Source organism: Ranitomeya variabilis, chromosome 2 (assembly GCF_051348905.1).
Source record: "Ranitomeya variabilis isolate aRanVar5 chromosome 2, aRanVar5.hap1, whole genome shotgun sequence".
Lineage (NCBI taxonomy): Eukaryota > Metazoa > Chordata > Amphibia > Anura > Dendrobatidae > Ranitomeya > Ranitomeya variabilis.
Genome location: NC_135233.1, coordinates 788,711,182 through 788,728,671, shown reverse-complemented (window position 1 = coordinate 788,728,671; position 17,490 = coordinate 788,711,182). Strand labels below are relative to the sequence as shown.

At 44.1% G+C, this 17,490-nt stretch overlaps 1 protein-coding gene across 1 annotated transcript in view; it reads left to right on the top strand.

Annotated features, from left to right (window-relative positions):
- Window positions 1-8,271: 8,271 nt before the first annotated feature.
- Window positions 8,272-17,490, top strand: part of BCKDHB (branched chain keto acid dehydrogenase E1 subunit beta) — a 301,882-nt gene continuing 292,663 nt past the window's right edge. Inside the window, exon 1 of the mRNA XM_077289825.1 lies at window positions 8,272-8,460. Coding sequence (XP_077145940.1) covers window positions 8,319-8,460 — 142 coding nt within the window. The 5' untranslated portion in view covers window positions 8,272-8,318. The remainder of the gene's footprint in view (window positions 8,461-17,490) is intronic.

Sequence of the window (17,490 nt, the reverse complement as noted above, 5' to 3'; positions counted from 1 at the left end):
AAGTCTCTAATGATCTAATAACAGCTAAATCTAATGGTCACTACTCCATGCTGATTCTCCTGGGTCTCTCTGCTTCATTTGACACTGTGGATCACCAGCTCCTCCTCACTATGTCCAACTCTATCGACCTCAAGGACATAGTTCTCTCCTAGTTCTCCTTCTATCTCTCTGACTGCTCCTTCACTGTATCTTTTTCCATCTCTTACTCCTCTGTCCGTCCCCTTACTATTGGGGTTCCGCAGGGCTCAGTCCTAGGCCCCCTCCTATTCTCTCTATACACTGCCCCTATTGGACAAACAATCAGCAGATTTGGGTTCCATTATCATTTCTATGCTGACAACTCTTTTTCAGCTGAACACACCCCCACCCTTATACAAAATACTAAGGATTGTCTGTCCGCTGTCTCTAACATGTCTTCCCTCTATCTGAAACTGAATGTCTCCAAAACTAAAATTCTTGTGTTTCCTTCTACTAATCTAACTCTACCTGAAATTACTTTTGGTGGGTTCAACCATAACTCCTAGCAGCATGCCCGCTGTCTGGGGGTTATATTTGACACACATTTCTTTACTCCCTATATCCGATCACTCACTCGCTCGTGTTACCTGCATCTTGAAAACATCTACAGAATCCGACCTTTTCTCACCTTTGAAACTGCTAAGACTCTTACTGTTGCTCTTATTCACTCTCGGCTAGCATACTGCAACTCTTTTCTGATCGGTCTCCCTCTTACTAAACTCTCTCCTCTCCAATCTGTCCTGAAAGAGGCAGCCGTGGTCTTATTTCTGTCTAGAAACTTCACTGATTCCTCCACCTTGTGCCAATCATTACACTGGCTACCCATTCGCTACAGGGTCCAGTATAAACTCATCTCTCTCACCAAAAAGCTCTCCACAGTTCTTCACCACCCTATATCTCCTCCCTCATCTCTGTCTATCTCCTTTCATGTTCCCTCCTTTCTGAAACTGACTCAAGCCTAACATCCTTCATAATTCAAACCTCGCACCTTCGTCTCCAAGACGTCTTCTGTGCTGCGCCAGCTCTCTGGAATGCACTACCCTAAACGTTCCGACTGTTACCTAGCCCCCATGTTTTGAAGCATGCTTTGAAAAAACATCTCTTTAAACAAGCCTATCACCTCCAGTGACAACCCTAACTCTCCCCTGATCCCTCCTTCCAAATATTATTCAGAATCTGCTCCCTCCTATTCACCTGTCTCCACACCCTCCATGCACACGATAACTGCACTTAAACACACGGGCTGATGACCGGATCATGCAGCTTTATATGAAAATCCCTATTTATTATAATTGCCAGACCTGAAATAACAAGCACTTTTTACCCATTGTGTCCCCCCATTTCCTTGTAGATTGTAAGCTTGCGAGCAGGGACCTCACTCCTAATGTCACTGTTTACACTGTCCTACCTTGTATTGAATTTATTGTCTGTATTTGTCACCGCTTAATTGTAAAGTGCTGCGGAATATGATGGCGCTATATAAATAAAATTATAATTATCCTATATGAAGGACTATGGGGAGTGCATGGCATTACAAGATCTATTCCTTAAATAATAAATAAAAACACAACACAGAATTTATTGAGTGGAAGAAAAATGGCCGTGATGTTTATTTAGGGTTAAACCAGTTACAAACAGAATAAATAATGTAATCACAACTTCCATATTTCCATAAAAACACCAAATCCAATCCGCCCATACCAATGGGCGATTTTCCCAAAAGCCAAGCCTCAAAGAGGCGAGGCCCCCCCATAACCACACAGCCACTTTTCAACCATCGTTTGTAAATTTAAGTTAAAAATATCCAATCCAATAACTGATAAATGGACCAAATCATTCCGAAAAAGCCCTGGTAAAAACCCTTCTAATTCCTCGTGACGAAAAGAAAAACCGCCAATTAATGGTAAAAATTTACTCATATTCCTATTAATTCTTTTACGAATCTTATCCAAAAATAAAAACTTAGATTCAGACCATAAAAATCTGGGGACAATTTCAGAAAAAACAAGACCCACAGACGGAAAGGACTGTCTAATGCTGCAAATATCAGACCTCATAAAAGCTAATAAATCTAAAGTTCTCATTTTGCCCAGATCGTTACCGGACAGATGAAAAATCACTAAATCTGGAAAAGGAAACATTTTAATACATTTTCTAAACTCAAAACAAAAATTTGACCATTTCATGCCCCGAACACTGTGCCAGAAGATCTGAACTTGAGAAGAATTAAATGATAAATTCTCAGTATAAACTCTCTGCCTGGCCCTCTTCTCTGCCCAAAAAATATACGAGTGTCCAATAATCCAAACTATGAATGGACCTGAAAAATAAATAGATAATTAGTAATCGTAAAGTTCGTGGCGAACATACAATTTGAATCTATTAGATTCCCATCTACCCAATTTCTGTATTGAAGCATCCTCTAAGCCTGATCTGGCTGCTTCGGTAGCAGCTCCTATATGGAAAGAATGGGAAGTGATCCTAAGGTGTTGGTAATTCAAAGAACATAAGCATTTTTTCAGAACTGCATTGAATTGAAATATAGTTACAGGTAAACCATCCAAATGAATAAATAACGGGCCTGAAATATCTGGCCTAATAATAAGCCAACGCATTAAACTAGATACTGGGCAGATTAACGGCTCAGGGAAAGAGTTAATAATTAACCTAGATCCTCTGCCCATCTGGTCTGTTTTTGATTTTCTAATAAATAAAACTACTTGAGAATTATCAACTCTGACATCAGAAATGAACAGACCAGAAGGTTCAGATTTATTAGTTGAGACTACCTCGCCAACCCTCAAGGCACCGAAAAATGTGAGTGTGAATATTGAATAAAATAAAAGGCTCTCCTGACTAGAACTACAAACATCAGGGAGCGCTAAGCATAATTCCTTCAAAAGCTGGAAAGAGATCGGGCGTCTTGAATCTGGTTTAAAGTTAGATCTCTTCAAGCCCTTCAAAAATTGCTTTAAGGGGAAAAAACTCGTTAGCGGGGGGTTACCCCTTAATTTTAGAAAAAACGATACCCCTGCGATTGATTTAGCTATAGCTGAGTGGGAGAGGCCTGATTCAGACAGAGATACAGCAAACTGTAGGCCGGATAAGGCATTGGGTACATTGCAATTTAAATTATGAAGGGCGCAAAAATTCACCCATCTAAGCCACGCGGCCGAATAATCGGCCCATGATCTAGCAGAGAGGGAATTCCTAATACATTGAGGAATCAAATCGAAATCAGCTCCCAAATTGATTGCGGGCAAGGAGTTGGCTCCAAATCTGCGTTGGGTACCTGTAAGCAAAAGATTGACCGCTCATGTTTGCACAGTGAACCCGCCACTGAATCCCATGCACTCACACCTTGTTTCGCTTTGATCCAAATATTAAATTTTAGGCATGTTAAAACCAATTGTCTTATAATCAAAGAAGCGCATTTATTTTTAGAGGACAGGGTGTTTATGGAGAGAAGTACTCCTTGATTCAATGAAAAGATGCTAATCCTGGAGTTCTGAATCAAAGAGCCCCATAAATAGAGCCCCAAAAAAATTGCAAAGAGTTCGAGCACCATCTCATTATTTGTGATATGAGAATCCAACCAATGAGATGGCCACTGAACATAACACCAATGATGTGACAAGAAAACGCCAATCCGGAAGTGGAATTCACTGAAAAAGAGAAGGGGATTGAGTCAGCAGAAATAAAAGCAGTTTGCCAGCAAGACTTTCCGTTAAAATCTGAAAGAAATTCTAACCAAATTTTTACATCCTCCTTCATCTCAGAAGAAATTCTGATATGAGAAGTAGGAGACGTTAATCCTTTGGTAGCATCATAAAGCCGTCTAGAAAAAACTCGACCGATTGGAATAATACGCAAAGCAAAATTTAGTAGGCCGAGTAAAGATTGAAGATCCTTTAGCGTCACCTTCTTTTTGGTAAGACAATTATTTAGTGCAGTGGATAATTTTACAATTTTGTCCAGCGGGAGTCTGGATTCCATTTTAACCGAGTCTAACGTAACACCTAAAAACTCGATACAATTACAAGGAAAAACGGTTTTCTCATGGGCAATGGGAACGCCAAAATAATCGCACATTTTAATAAAACTATCAAGTGTATCTAAACAAATTGAGGATTCAGGGGGGCCTACAAACAAAAAATCGTCCAGATAATGCAAAATATTGACATTGGGGGAATTGGATTCCAGTATCCAATGCAAAAATGATGAGAAGCTCTCGAAGTAGAAACAAGACAGGGAAAAGCCCATAGGAAGGCATTTGTCAAAGAAAAACTGGTTTTCAAAATAAAAGCCTAATGAATTAAAACCGTTAGGATCTATAGGTAATAACCGAAACGCCGACTTAATGTCCGATTTGGACATAAGAGCGTTCTTACCCATAGTCCTAAGCATGTCTATGGCCAAATCAAATGATGAGTAGCTAACAGAACAGACGTCTTTATCTACCTCATCATTTAAAGATGAACGGGTGGGGTACGATAGGTGGTGAATCAGGCGGAAAGATCCCGTATCTTTTTTGGGTACTAAACCTAAAGGAGAAATACGAAAATTTGGGAAAGGAGGGGAGGTAAACGGACCTGCGACCCTTCCAAGCTCCAGCTCGCTAAAAAATTTTCTCTAGCTATATCGGGATTAAACGCCAGAGAGGGAAGATTCCTTAACAACTTACAACCGATCCCTTTAAAAGAAGGAACAAAAAAACCTTTAGAAAACCCATTAAAAATTAATTTACTGCTCAGAAGATCTGGGTACTTGTTTAGCCAGTACACCAGTCTTTCCAGCTTCACTGGGGTCGAGGCTTTTTGCATTACTGTCCCTGGAAAGTGTTTGCTGAGCGGACTGCTTTTTAAAGCATCGTGACATAGAGTGCGCATTTCCGCAAAATGAACACTCATGTCGAAATCTGCAGTTAGTATTCCACTTACAGACAGAGTCATTAAAAGCAAAGCAGACGCCCTTCTTAGGGAGGGCTGATGACACCTGTTTAGCTGAAGACTGTCTCTGAGGCAGCATCAGATTAATCCAAAGCCCCACATCCTTCGTACCCCAGGAGAGGTCAGGATGAACAGCTAACTTTTGCCTAAAGGATTCATCATAATTAATCCAGGCAAAACCGCCAAAGTTGCGGTATGCCTCCAAAATTATATCAATGTGTTGAAACAATTTACTACATAAATTGGGTGATTTCTCGCCCAGGACCGCCGAGTAAATTGAAAAGGCCTGTATCCAATTGTTGAAAGATCTGATGTGACCACGTTTAACGTCATCAGAATCAGATTTCTCATCGCGCTTCTCCAACCTACCCGGCTGATCCCTGCGAGGAAGCAGAGAAAATAAATCAATATATTGGTTACTCCAAATCAGCTCCTTTGTTGCTGAGCTGAGATGAAAACCAAGGGGAGAAAGCTCACAAGTCAGAGCTTCTTTAAAATGATTCTGAGGAATTACCGTAGAGGATGTGGAAATTCCAGGACTGTTGTCAAAACTGACAACTGTGGGAGAAGGAGATTTAAAAACCTCCCCCAGTGTCTCTGAAACCACATCCTTGATCATGTTTTTAAAATCAGAGTGCGAGACAGACAGGGGCACATGAATGTTCTCACCCCTACTGATGGCGTCGCTGCTGCGTCCAGAAGCGTTGCCAGCGCTCCAGCCCTCCATGTTGGGCGAGCGCCGGTGCGAGCCAGCTGATCCTGACCCGATGGAGTCCTCACGCTGCGGGAGCACGCGATCCGGTGCGGGAGCTGGGATGCTGGAGGAGGCCGCAGCCATCGCCGACAGGGCGCCTGACAGAGGGGTTCCCGCAGCGCTTGTACGGCTGCATCTTACCCCTGAGCTGCCAGTGCTCACTGATGACGCGGCTGGCGACGGCTGAGGACGCTGTGTGAGCTCTCGCGCTGGGCTGCGAGATCTCCTGGATGCAGCACCGCGAGGCTTCCTGGAGGGCGCTTGAGAGCGGCGTCTGGTCCTCTGTGTCGGGCGCGGTCCTTCCTGCGGTGACGGCAGCGCCGGAGAGCCTGGAACTCTGATGACATACGGTGGCTCTGCAGCGTCTTGACACGAGGACTCAGCCTGGGATGCCGGTAAGGGAGGGGGGGAGACGGCTTCGGAAGCTACCGCATAAGGTTCTATAGCGAGGCAGCTCCTTAGCCAGTCAACCCCGCCCTCTGCGCCGGCTCTGGAGATCAGCTGCTGTAGTAATTCTTCCATCATGGAAAGGGGGCTCTTCTTTTCTTCACTGCTCCAGCGGAATGAGGTTCCCTGGTAGAAGCTGGCAAATATATAGCAGAATAAATCTGCCCAACAACCATAACCACCAATAAAAATCATTTGAAATGGGCGCCAAAAGCGCCAGTTAAAACCAGAGTTTCTAAAAATAGCTCACCATGTACATTTAAACTGACCTGAGATTGAACCCAAAATTAAAGCCCAAGGGGCATATCTGATAACCTCAATCTTCCTAAGATCTGTAATGCCATGAGACCCCCCCTTTATTTTATTTTTTGACGGGGGGGGGCTAGCATTATACTATATGAAGAACTATGGGGAGTGCAGAATAATATATGGAGGATTACAAGGGGAGCATTATACTATATGGAAGAACATGTGGGGCCAATTATACGATATTGAAGGCAATGTGGGGCCATTATAATATTAGGAGGGCTATGTAGGAGACATTATACTGTATACAAGCAATTATACAGTGTGAATTTTTGTGTTGGGTCCATCATACTGTGTGGAGGCCATTATATTGCATGGAAGGTTTGTGCTGGCCATTATACAGTGTGGAGGTGTGGGGCCATTATACTGTAAGTAGGCCCATTATACTGCATGGAGGGCTGTGTGGAGGTCACAATTGGAGGCTCATACTGTGTTGGGGTCACCATACTGTGCCTTAAGGAGTTGAGGTAGGGTACAGTAGGATCACTATACTGTGCCTGTGGAGGCTAATGTAGAGGAATTCACCATGGGGCATCATACTGTGTTGGCGGGAGCACTTTTCATGGCATCATACCTTATGAGGCTAATGGGGGGCAATTAGAACTTCTGCTACAGGGCCTGTGATTTCTATGTACGCCCTAGCCTGAAGGGTTAAAAAATGTTCTGACAGTAGTTTGGAAGTTTTTGAGGAGAGCGGTTTTTAAAATGATGTCATTTTTGGGCAGTCTCCAAAATATAGGGCCCTCAAAGTCCATTTAAATCCGAATGGTCCCTAAAGAAAGGTTTTGTAAAGTTCTAGAAAAGGTTAGAAACTTTTAACCCTTCTAATGTGATATAAATGTAGACAAACGTGAAATGTTATACCATTATTTTGTACAGTATGACTAACTGGTTTAAGGATACAAAATTTGAAAATTGCTAATCATTCCAATTTTTTGCCAAAATTCTTATAGTTTCACAAATAAATGCAAAACATATCGACCTAAATTTATCACTAACATAAAGTACAATGTGTCATGAAAAAACAATCTCAGAATCACCGGGATCATTTGGAACTTTCCTGAGTTATTACCTCATAAAGTGACACTAATGAGATTTTATAATTTTGGCCTGGTCCTGAAGATCAAAATTAGCTAGGTCACTAAGGGGTTAAGGAACGGATGGATTCAAAATAATAAATGGAGGAAGTCTCACCTTCCAAAATGTAGTGGACCTAGCCCAGGACAATAGGAGGTCTTCCCTGTTCGGAAGTCACAGCACTGCTGCAGTCTGTAATTGGCTGCAGTGGTCTGATGACTAGAAGATGATGTTTCTTTAAGTGCTCTTCTAGTCACCTTACCACTGCAGGCAATCACTGACTGCAACAGTGCTGTGACTTCTAAATGGGTGAGACACTGCTTTCAGAGCCCTCCCTGTGGCTTTCCATGGCGGCGCTGGAAGATGAGCATGCATCCGCATGTTATTTAATCCATCCATGCCTTAAAACAAATATGAAGACCTCAAATATATGATTCTCATAAAGTGGTCTAGTATGCTGCCATCTAGTGGTCAAAATACACGTAAAATTGCACGTGACTGGTGTAGTTGCACGTGGTGTTGTGGTGGAGGATGAGGGGCAGGTCCCGGCCAGCCCCCTCCGCCATCCTGCCTCACTCCCTCAGAGCAGCACGGCCGCCCGGGCTGGTGACGTCACAGGACGCTAAAGCCGCGCCCCTCTAATACTGGCATGTGATTGGCTGAACAGATTCCACCTCTTATTTACTATCCCACACTCGCGACCAATGAGATCAGTCGCTCGCTAGCCCCCCTTCCTGCGCTCCGTTCAGTCATTGCAGGCTGTAAACATGGCGGCGCTGAGGACAGTGATCGGGACTGGAAGCCGGGCGGCCAAGTGCATTGCCCGATGGGATCGGCACAGGCTGCGGGCACAGACGAGATCGGTTGCCCATTTCACTTTCCAGCCCGACCCAGAGCCCACAGGATATGGTGAGGATTCCTCCTGTGGGTGACATTGTGGGCGATGTGTTCTGCAGGCGGTGTGTGACCCTAATGGCAGGCTCCTCACATCGTCCGATCTGGTTCCTGCTGATTAGCAGCACAGGTCCTGGTGGCCAATGGGGGCTGTCTGCCCCTGTGTCTATGGGGTTGGGGGATGTGCCTTCAGGCCGGGGTCACATGCTGCGTCTTTCTCAACTAAAATCTGCAGTTTCTGACTCTGAAATCTGTGCATATTTGCTGCACTTTATTCCTGTATGCGGTTCTTTGTGCAAACTCACCCAAAATGCAGCAACAACAATAAATACCAGGCCAGCGGTGTAATCTGCAGTTCTAGGATCCCCATTGAAATGAATGGGTAAAATATGCACAGAAAATGCAATAAAAAACCATTTTTGTTTAGATTCCATGCAAAAAAGCAGCATGTGGATGTATGTTACTGTACTGTGAAACACTGTGGATTTTACATGTGGAAAATGCCTAAAATCCGCACTAAATACACAACCCAGCCTTAAGAAATCACCGATTAAAGCACCAGCCCACGTTTTTGGTTTTACCATAGGAGTGATGCCAGTGATTTATGTTCCCTGCCCTTAGTGTTATATCTTCCAGCTGCCGTCTTTTCTGGCATCGGCGCTGCTCCCCTCGTCTTCTGCAGTTTGTGACCCGCCGGATGGTTCCAGTGTTTGCTGGGTGAGCAGGAAGTCACTGCCCAATGTAAGACTGAGGGCAGAATGAGGATCTCCTAGACTTAGACTGAGGACTTGTGACCATCACTTCTATCAGTCAGAAGTTGGGACCAGAGGGGCGCCAGGAAGAGCTGAAGATGGCGGCTGGTAAGTATATTACAAGGGCAGGGAACATGGATTTATTATACCAAATCAGCGGTGAAATGGAAAAAAAAATGCTGGAGTATTGCTTTACGGCGTGGGTTACACATTGTGCTTCTGGATTCTACATGCTGATTTTTCTCTCCTAAAATCCCCAGCCCTTTACAGTTCCAGGAATGTGGATGAGTTTTAGGGCTCCCTCACACTGGCGTATAAATGGAGCTGTAGCTACAGCCGGGTCTCACTGCACAGCACGAGAACGCTGTGACAAGCAGTGACGTCAGTAAGGTTACTGCGGTTCAGCAGCTGTGAACTGAGGTAACCTTACTGACGTCACCGCTTGTCACAGCAGCTGGGTGAGAACCGGCAGTGGCTGCAGCTCCAGTTCCCTGAATGGGGCTCCATAGACTGGACGAAGAAGACGGTGATTGTCGTGGGACCTCCATATGGACTTTGGCAGACCCTGTGGATTAGTTTTTTTTTATGGTAATAAATGGGTAAAAGAGAATAATTGATTGCTTTTTTACAAAGAAACACACAAAAGTTCTTTATTTCTTTTGACTACGGGGTTAATAATGGGGGCGTCTGACAGATTTCTGTTGTGGCCATGCTCCTTGCTGGTACAGATATTGGCCATTGACTTCATCACTTTAAAAACGCACAAATACAAATGAATCACTGCAGGAAATACGTGCAGACTTTATATGCAGAAACTGAGCAGATTTTTCCAATTTGTCAACCCAGCCTAAGGGGTTTTCCAGGAATATATCCAAAGGGCTAAAACCAGAGCGCGCCAGAATAGTGCAGAGAGAGAGTGAGTGAGGAGAAGGTGGAGCAATGTTTTTTTTTTTTTTTTTTTTTTCTTGCATTTTAAACCATTCCAGACGGTTATGGTGCATCCACACCCTGTAGATTTTTTTAAAGTAATTTCTGCATTGTCCCACCTCACCTGAATGTGGTTTGCAACAATCCATATGCGTCTTGTGTAAATGACCCTATTCAGAAGTAGGAATGGAGTTTTTGGATTGCAGCAAATCTGCCGCTAGTGAACATTTCCCTTATGTGTAGCAACCTAAAGCATGTGAGTTACCAGCTGCAAGGCAAGGAGCAAGGTTGACAAGCATCAGACTGTGACCTTCTGGAGCACAATTTGCCCTTATGATTAGATTTTCAAGGTTACATTTTTAGCATGCAACCTACTGCAATTTCTATGTTGCTGTTAATGCAGAGTTCAAAGAAGAGGTGCTCCAAAATCGTAATTTCATGGACAATACAAATATGTATTTAACCAGACATGTCAGGAGGGATGTCAAGCACCACTAAAAGAACCTATTTGTTGAAGGATAAGCTCAGACTCAACAGTTGAGATTATCTGAACTACTCTGACGCCACATCTGGCTTCATTTCTTGATCATAGATGCTGGATCCTGATTCCCCAAAAAATCCCACCAACCCAAGATTGTGAAAGAAACACACAAAACACATTTATTGGATGTTAAATTGACCGAATTGTATTACAAATCACATTATTATTATTATTTCATTCAGTGTCTGAAATTTAGAATCAGCCAATTACTATGGAAAAGACACTGAAAATGGCACAACCCCCGACTCACGAAGAATCATCCTTCAGCACTTAGGAGAGAAAAAAACCCCTGTGGTGGAAATCTCTAGGGAACCATGGCTGGAGGACTGCCCTTCCCTCGGGCTTAGAAGGATAATGCCAACACAAATTGTACATTGTATCATATTTACAGTGATACCTAATATACATCCACCATAGATATGATCGTAGTGACATCATATAGTCACACAGGTTACACATTACGTCACCAGAAAACAGACAGTAATGGTCAAAGCAGGAGCCCTGTGTGGGCGCTGTATGGAGAGGCCTAATGCGACCTCTCCAGGCCGTACCCATAAAGGTGAAGGCGGCTAGTACCGGACGTGAGGGAGATCTGGTTGCATCATCTGTCACCCCATTGATCGCTAGGGTTAGTTTGATCTGGCTGTCTAGGCGGTATGGCTGATCTGGCTGGCTAGGTGGTATGGCTGATCTGGCTGGCTAGGTGGTATGGCTGATCTGGCTGGCTAGGCCGTGTCCCCTTCCTCCCATTGTGGAGTGATGAAGCTCCAGGTCTCCAGACACATCAAGTACGGCTCCTCCTACGGCTGAGTGACCTGTGGTTCCGGATTCTTCTCTATCATAGATGCATGTGTTTATGACATCAGTACAGTTGCCGTAGTTACCACAGGTGTTTAATGCTGATGCTTCATTGGCTAGAAAGTCCCTCTCAGCGTTCTAAAGAATTAACCCTTGAATGACTGGCATTGTGCCTTTCTCCAGATGCCTGTAAAGTAATCTTGTCACTAGGCAGGATCGTTATCATTATTATATTTTAAAATTTCCCTAACCAAAGTCTAATTAGTGGGCGCATTTACAGATGTGATGTGTAACAAGCATAATAATTCCCTTAAGCCCCACTAAATGTATAAATGTACAGAATGAGTACAGAGCAGTTCCATAGAGAATGAATTATATATAGGTCAATGCAGTTAGATAAAGAAGTAGAAAGCCAAACTGGGGCGAGTGTTTCCCATGACACAATATGGCGTACACTGCAGAGGAATGGCATACATGGGTGTCGTCCACAAAAGAAACCTCTCCTAAAGTCCATGCACAAAAAAGTCCAAGTTGTCATGCTGAAAAATATGAAGACTACAGGCAGGGGCGGGCTGGGCCGGGTGGGCAGAGAGGCATTTGCCCCCTGGACAGGTTAATTCGCAACAGTTCAGGGCCGGCCGCCCTCACTGCAGGCTGAGTCAGAGCCTGACAGGGACGTTTGACTCGAGGCAGGCAGCGTTGCGTTGCTATGACACCCGGCGGCGCGCTGGGATTGGATAAGCCAGGGTTCAGACAGAGTTCAGAGGTGTGTCATGTACAGCGTGCTAAGTAAGCACGCCTCTGACCTCTGTATGAAACCTCAGAGCAGAGCGCTGTGAAGAGCGGCAGCGGCGGCCATTACTCTCTGAGAGGCTGGCGGCCACCATTAGAGTGTGTGTGAGAGAGAAGGCCAGTCCCACTCCCTGCTGCCCAGTGCCTGCGGTAAGCCTGCACATAGTGCTGGTAGTGGCCATCTGACTCTGCAGCAGTGCTCATGTGACATGATCTATTCTTCATATTCTCTCATGATATATTGATCTATTCACAATAGAACTGTGTATAGCGCACCCCCTGTATATACTGCACCCTGTATATAGTAGCTGTATATTACACATAGCAGGTACTAATATATACAGGGTGCAGTATATGCAGTTTATAGTATACACAGTGTATACTGCACTCTGTATATACTGTGCCCTGTATATAGTACCTGTATGTACTGCACCCTGTATATAGTACCTGTGTATACTGCACCCTGTATATACTGCACCCTGTGTGTAGTACCTGTGTATACTGCACCCTGTATATACGGGGTTTTCTGATGCTGGGAGTAAATGAACTTTATTCCATCTGACAGTCTCGCTCTTTCAGTCAGGTGTTCACTAACTGACAGCAGGTTCTGATGCATAGTTAGCTGTCAGTCAGTGCAGGGGGCACGGTCACAGCCACCTCTCCCTATACACAGAGTGATGACTGAACCCACGCCGGCATTACCCACGTGACTGAAAGAGTGAGACTGCCAGATGGAATAAAGTTAATTTCCTCCCAGTCCCAGCACCAGAGCTATAGTGTACATAGAGAGGTTATGTGGAGGCTCGTATTGTGTCTGGTGGGCTATAAATCGAACTGGAGCTGTAGCTACAGCCGGGTCTCACTGCACAGTACGAGAACGCTGTGACAAGCAGTGACGTCAGGAAGGTTACTGCGGTTCAGCAGCTGTGAACTGCGGTAACCTTACTGACTTCACCGCTTGTCACAGCAGCTGGGTTCCCGCACTGCGCAGGGTGAGAACCGGCAGTGGCTGCAGCTCCAGTTCCCTGAATTGGGCTCCATAGACGGGACGAAGAAGACGGTGATTGTCGTGGGACCTCCATATGGACTTTGGCAGACCCTGTGGATTAGTTTTTTTTTATGGTAATAAATGGGTAAAAGAGAATAATTGATTGCTTTTTTTTACAAAGAAACACACAAAAGTTCTTTATTTCTTTTGACTACGGGGTTAATAATGGGGGCGTCTGACAGATTTCTGTTGTGGCCATGCTCCTTGCTGGTACAGATATTGGCCATTGACTTCATCACTTTAAAAATGCACAAACAGAAATGAATCACTGCAGGAAATACGTGCAGACTTTATATGCAGAAACTGAGCAGATTTTTCCAATGTGTGAACCCAGCCGAAGGGGTTTTCCAGGAATATATCCAAAGGGCTAAAACCAGAGCGCGCCGAATAGTGCAGAGAGAGAGTGCGGCTGCCGAAGGCCGTGTTCATATGTCCAGTAGTGATCAGCTAGATGGATCCAGCAGCCGTCCATTGTCAAAAACATTGTGCAGACACATCTTCTTAATCCATTTTAAAATAACTGATCTTTGCTGGAACCGTTTTTTGTAACATTGAAGTCTGTTAAAAACGGATCCGTTAATTAGCTCACTGGATCTAGTTAATCTGTAACAGATCCGTTTTTTGCTTACTGCTCCATGTTTTTGCCAGTGGATGGCTGATGGATCCTTTCTAACTGAACACTACTGCGCGTGAACAAAGCCTAAATCAGCCAAATAGACTGCGCTCATTGTTTAAATGTCCTTTTAATAACAAAGACAGAGGCCTGATTAGATATTCTGGGCAACTGCTCACTTTTTCTCTCTTAGTAGTTTTGATGCATCTCTCTCCACGGTTTAGAAAGGTAAATGCTACTGTGGTTCATTTCCTGGAGGGTCCATGTGCCTCAACAATGGCAAAGACTGAAGAAAAAGGATTTAGATGCAACTTGACTACCAAAGCACGTAATAAGGTTCTTCATAAAATACCCGCATAAGTGTAAAAGAGTGGAGAACGGGAAATCTCTCACCCTAAGTGTCGCTCAAATAAGAGCGTATAACTCGGTCTGCGGACTCAGAAAAATGGAGAAGTTAGGTTCCCCATCTTCTCATCACCTGTACTACGATTGTCTCTCGCATGAGAGAATCAGCCTCTTGTGATCATGGCCTAAATACTCTGCTGTAGACACATACAAATTAGTTTTGTACCTTGCACTAGGACCATTATGGCATGCTCAGTTGGATGCCAATTTTTCCTCCGGGAATCGCACATGTAGGATGTGGGCCAGAACCTGGAGTGCATCCCCCCCACCCCTTCCTGATTTCCTATTCTTTTGCATGTTTGTCACACTTAAATGTTTCAGATCACCAAACAAATTAAAATATTAGACAAAGATAACACAAGTAAACACAAAATGCAGTTTATAAATAAAGGTCTTTATTATTAAGGGAAAAAGAAATCCAAACCTACAGGGCCCTGTGTGAAAAAGTGATTGCCCCTAAACCTAATAACTGGTTGGGTCACCCTTAGCAGCAACAACTGCAATCAAGAGTTTGCGATAACTGGCAGCGAGTCTTTTACAATGCTCTGGAGGAATTTTGGACCACTCATCTCTGCAGAATTGTTGTAATTCAGCTACATCTGAGGGTTTTCGAGCATGAACCGCCTTTTTAAGGTCATGCCACAGCATCTCAATCGAATTAAAGGGGTTGACCAATACTAGGACAACCCCTTATTGATCAAAATGTTTGGCCCCTATAAAATAATAAAGCTTATACTTAACCTCCTGCGCCGTTCCCACGGTGTTGGCAGTCGCTCTCCCCGGAGGTTTCGTGCTGTGTTGTGACACTTGGCGTCACTGTTCCCACCTTCAGACAAATCGAACTTGAAGAGGAAGTCCGGGCTGCAGCTGATCCTGGACTTCCTCTTCATGTTCGATTTGTCCGACGGCAGCGCCAGCACTGATTGGGCGTTTGACATTATGTGTCCCAACACCACACGAGAGCTCCGGGGAGAGCAACTGCCGACAGCGGGGGAATGGTGCTAGCACAGGAGGTGAGTATAAGCTTTATTATGGAGGTCAAGCGAGGGGTATGACAAGAAGTTGTCCAAGTACTGAACAACTTCATTAAGGTCAGGTCTTTGACTAGTTCACTCCAAATTATGTTTTTTAAGCCATTCAGAGGTGGACTTGCTGGTATGTTTTAGATCAGTGTCCTGCTGCATAACCCCTATTTTGCTGTTGGTATGTTGTTCCTTTTTTGAAATGTTGTATTACTGCTACACCAGATGTACTAGGACACACACTTTCCAAAAAGTTCAACTTTTGTCTCATCAGTCCACAGAGTAGTCTCCCAAAGATCTTAAAGATCTTAGGGGTTATCAAGATATTTTCTGGCAAAACTGAGACGAGGCTTTATGTTCTTATTACTCATCTGTGGTTTTCGTTTTGGAACTCCGCCATGCAGGCCATTTTTGCCCAGTGTCTTTCTTAGGCCGGGGTCACACTTGCAAGTGCAATGCGAGAAACTCGCATGAGTCTCTCACATCAATACCCGGCACTGCCGCCGGCACTCGGACCGGAGCGTTCAGCTGCATAGAAATACATGCAGTCACACACTCCGGTCCCGATTGCCGGCGACTGTGCCGGGTATTGAGGAGAGAGACTCATGCGAGTTTCTCGCATTGCACACGCAAGTGTGACCCCGGCCTTGTGGTGGAGTCATGAACACTGACCTTAACTGAGGCAGGTGAGGCCTGCAGTTCTTTGGATGTTGTTGTGGGGTCTTTCGTGACCTCTTGGATGAGTTGTCGCTGAGCACTTGGTGTAATTTTGGTCAGCCGGCCGCTCCTGGGAAGGTTCACCACTGCTCCATGTTTTCGCCATTTGTGAATAAGGGCTCTCATTGTGTATTTAGGATTACCTCCTAAGGAGCAATACACATATGCCACACAAAAGCGGAACCCGTTTTCCCCAGTGTAGAACAGGATTGTGGAAGAATGTCATGCTTACCCATTTCAGAGGATGCTGGAACTACAAATGACCATCTATGATCTGGTTCGTTAGCCGATTGAGGAGAAGGTGGAGCAATGTTTTTTTGTTGTTTGTTTTTTTGCATTTTAAACCATTCCAGACGGTTATGGTGGAGATTTTTTAAAGTAATTTCTGCATTGTCCCACCTCACCTGAATGTGGTTTGCAACAATCCTAGCTTACATCACTATTGGGTGGATTTCCACCTTAACTATCAGGACACAGATTTGGAAGCTCAAATGGGCTGGTGTATTAAGGAAAAGCCTACATTATAGTATTTTCTCTATTGCTGCCCTGTAAAAACGGCAGCATTAACTAGTACTAATGAATAGCTCCTCATTTATGCTGTCTGTAGGAGAAATCAAGGTGATCCATGACCTCCTCCATAGGCAAAGCTGCCATTTATTAGCGATTCTTTTCCCTCCTTTTGATAAAGGTGATCAAAATAAGACAAAGTTATTACTGTGACTCTCTACTGTTTAACATAATGTAGCCCTGTAGTTCAGCATTCTGTTCTGATGACTTGTTTACTGTAACAGTAATTGGAGCTAAAGTTTCTTCTACAGAGCACAAAACCTATATAGAAATTAGAGGGTGTCCTCTCCTTAGACAATTTCTTAAATACTATAGGCCCACAAGTAAAAAAAAAACAAAACAAAAACCCCAATGAAACCTTATATTCACTGGTGCCTCTCCAGTGATGTTGGCGCCAGATCACCTGACATTGGAATGCCACATGACAGCGGCTGCCAATCAGCGGCTGCTTATGTTCTACTTTGCTCACACTTCCTCTGGATCAAACCCATGCGTGAAGCAGTCCATCAGAGGCTATTGATTGGCAGCAGTGCTGACACGCTATGACACCCAAATGTCAATATTCCCAGAAAGGCATTAGAAGGTGTGTGTGTGTGTGTGTGTGTGTGTGTGTGTGTGTGTGTGTGTGTGTGTGTGTGTGGTTTTTAATTAAATTTTTTTATTTATACTTCACGCAGTGGTCTACAGCATTTATGAAGGAGTTATCCAAATAAGAATTTTTTTTTATGTAGCATCAACATATTCCTCAGCACTTCAATTAAGCGTGGACATGTACAGACAATAAATCCCGTACATTACAAAATGACACACAATTTAACACTTACAGGAGGAGTGAGGGCGCTGCTCAAAAGTTTACACTCTAT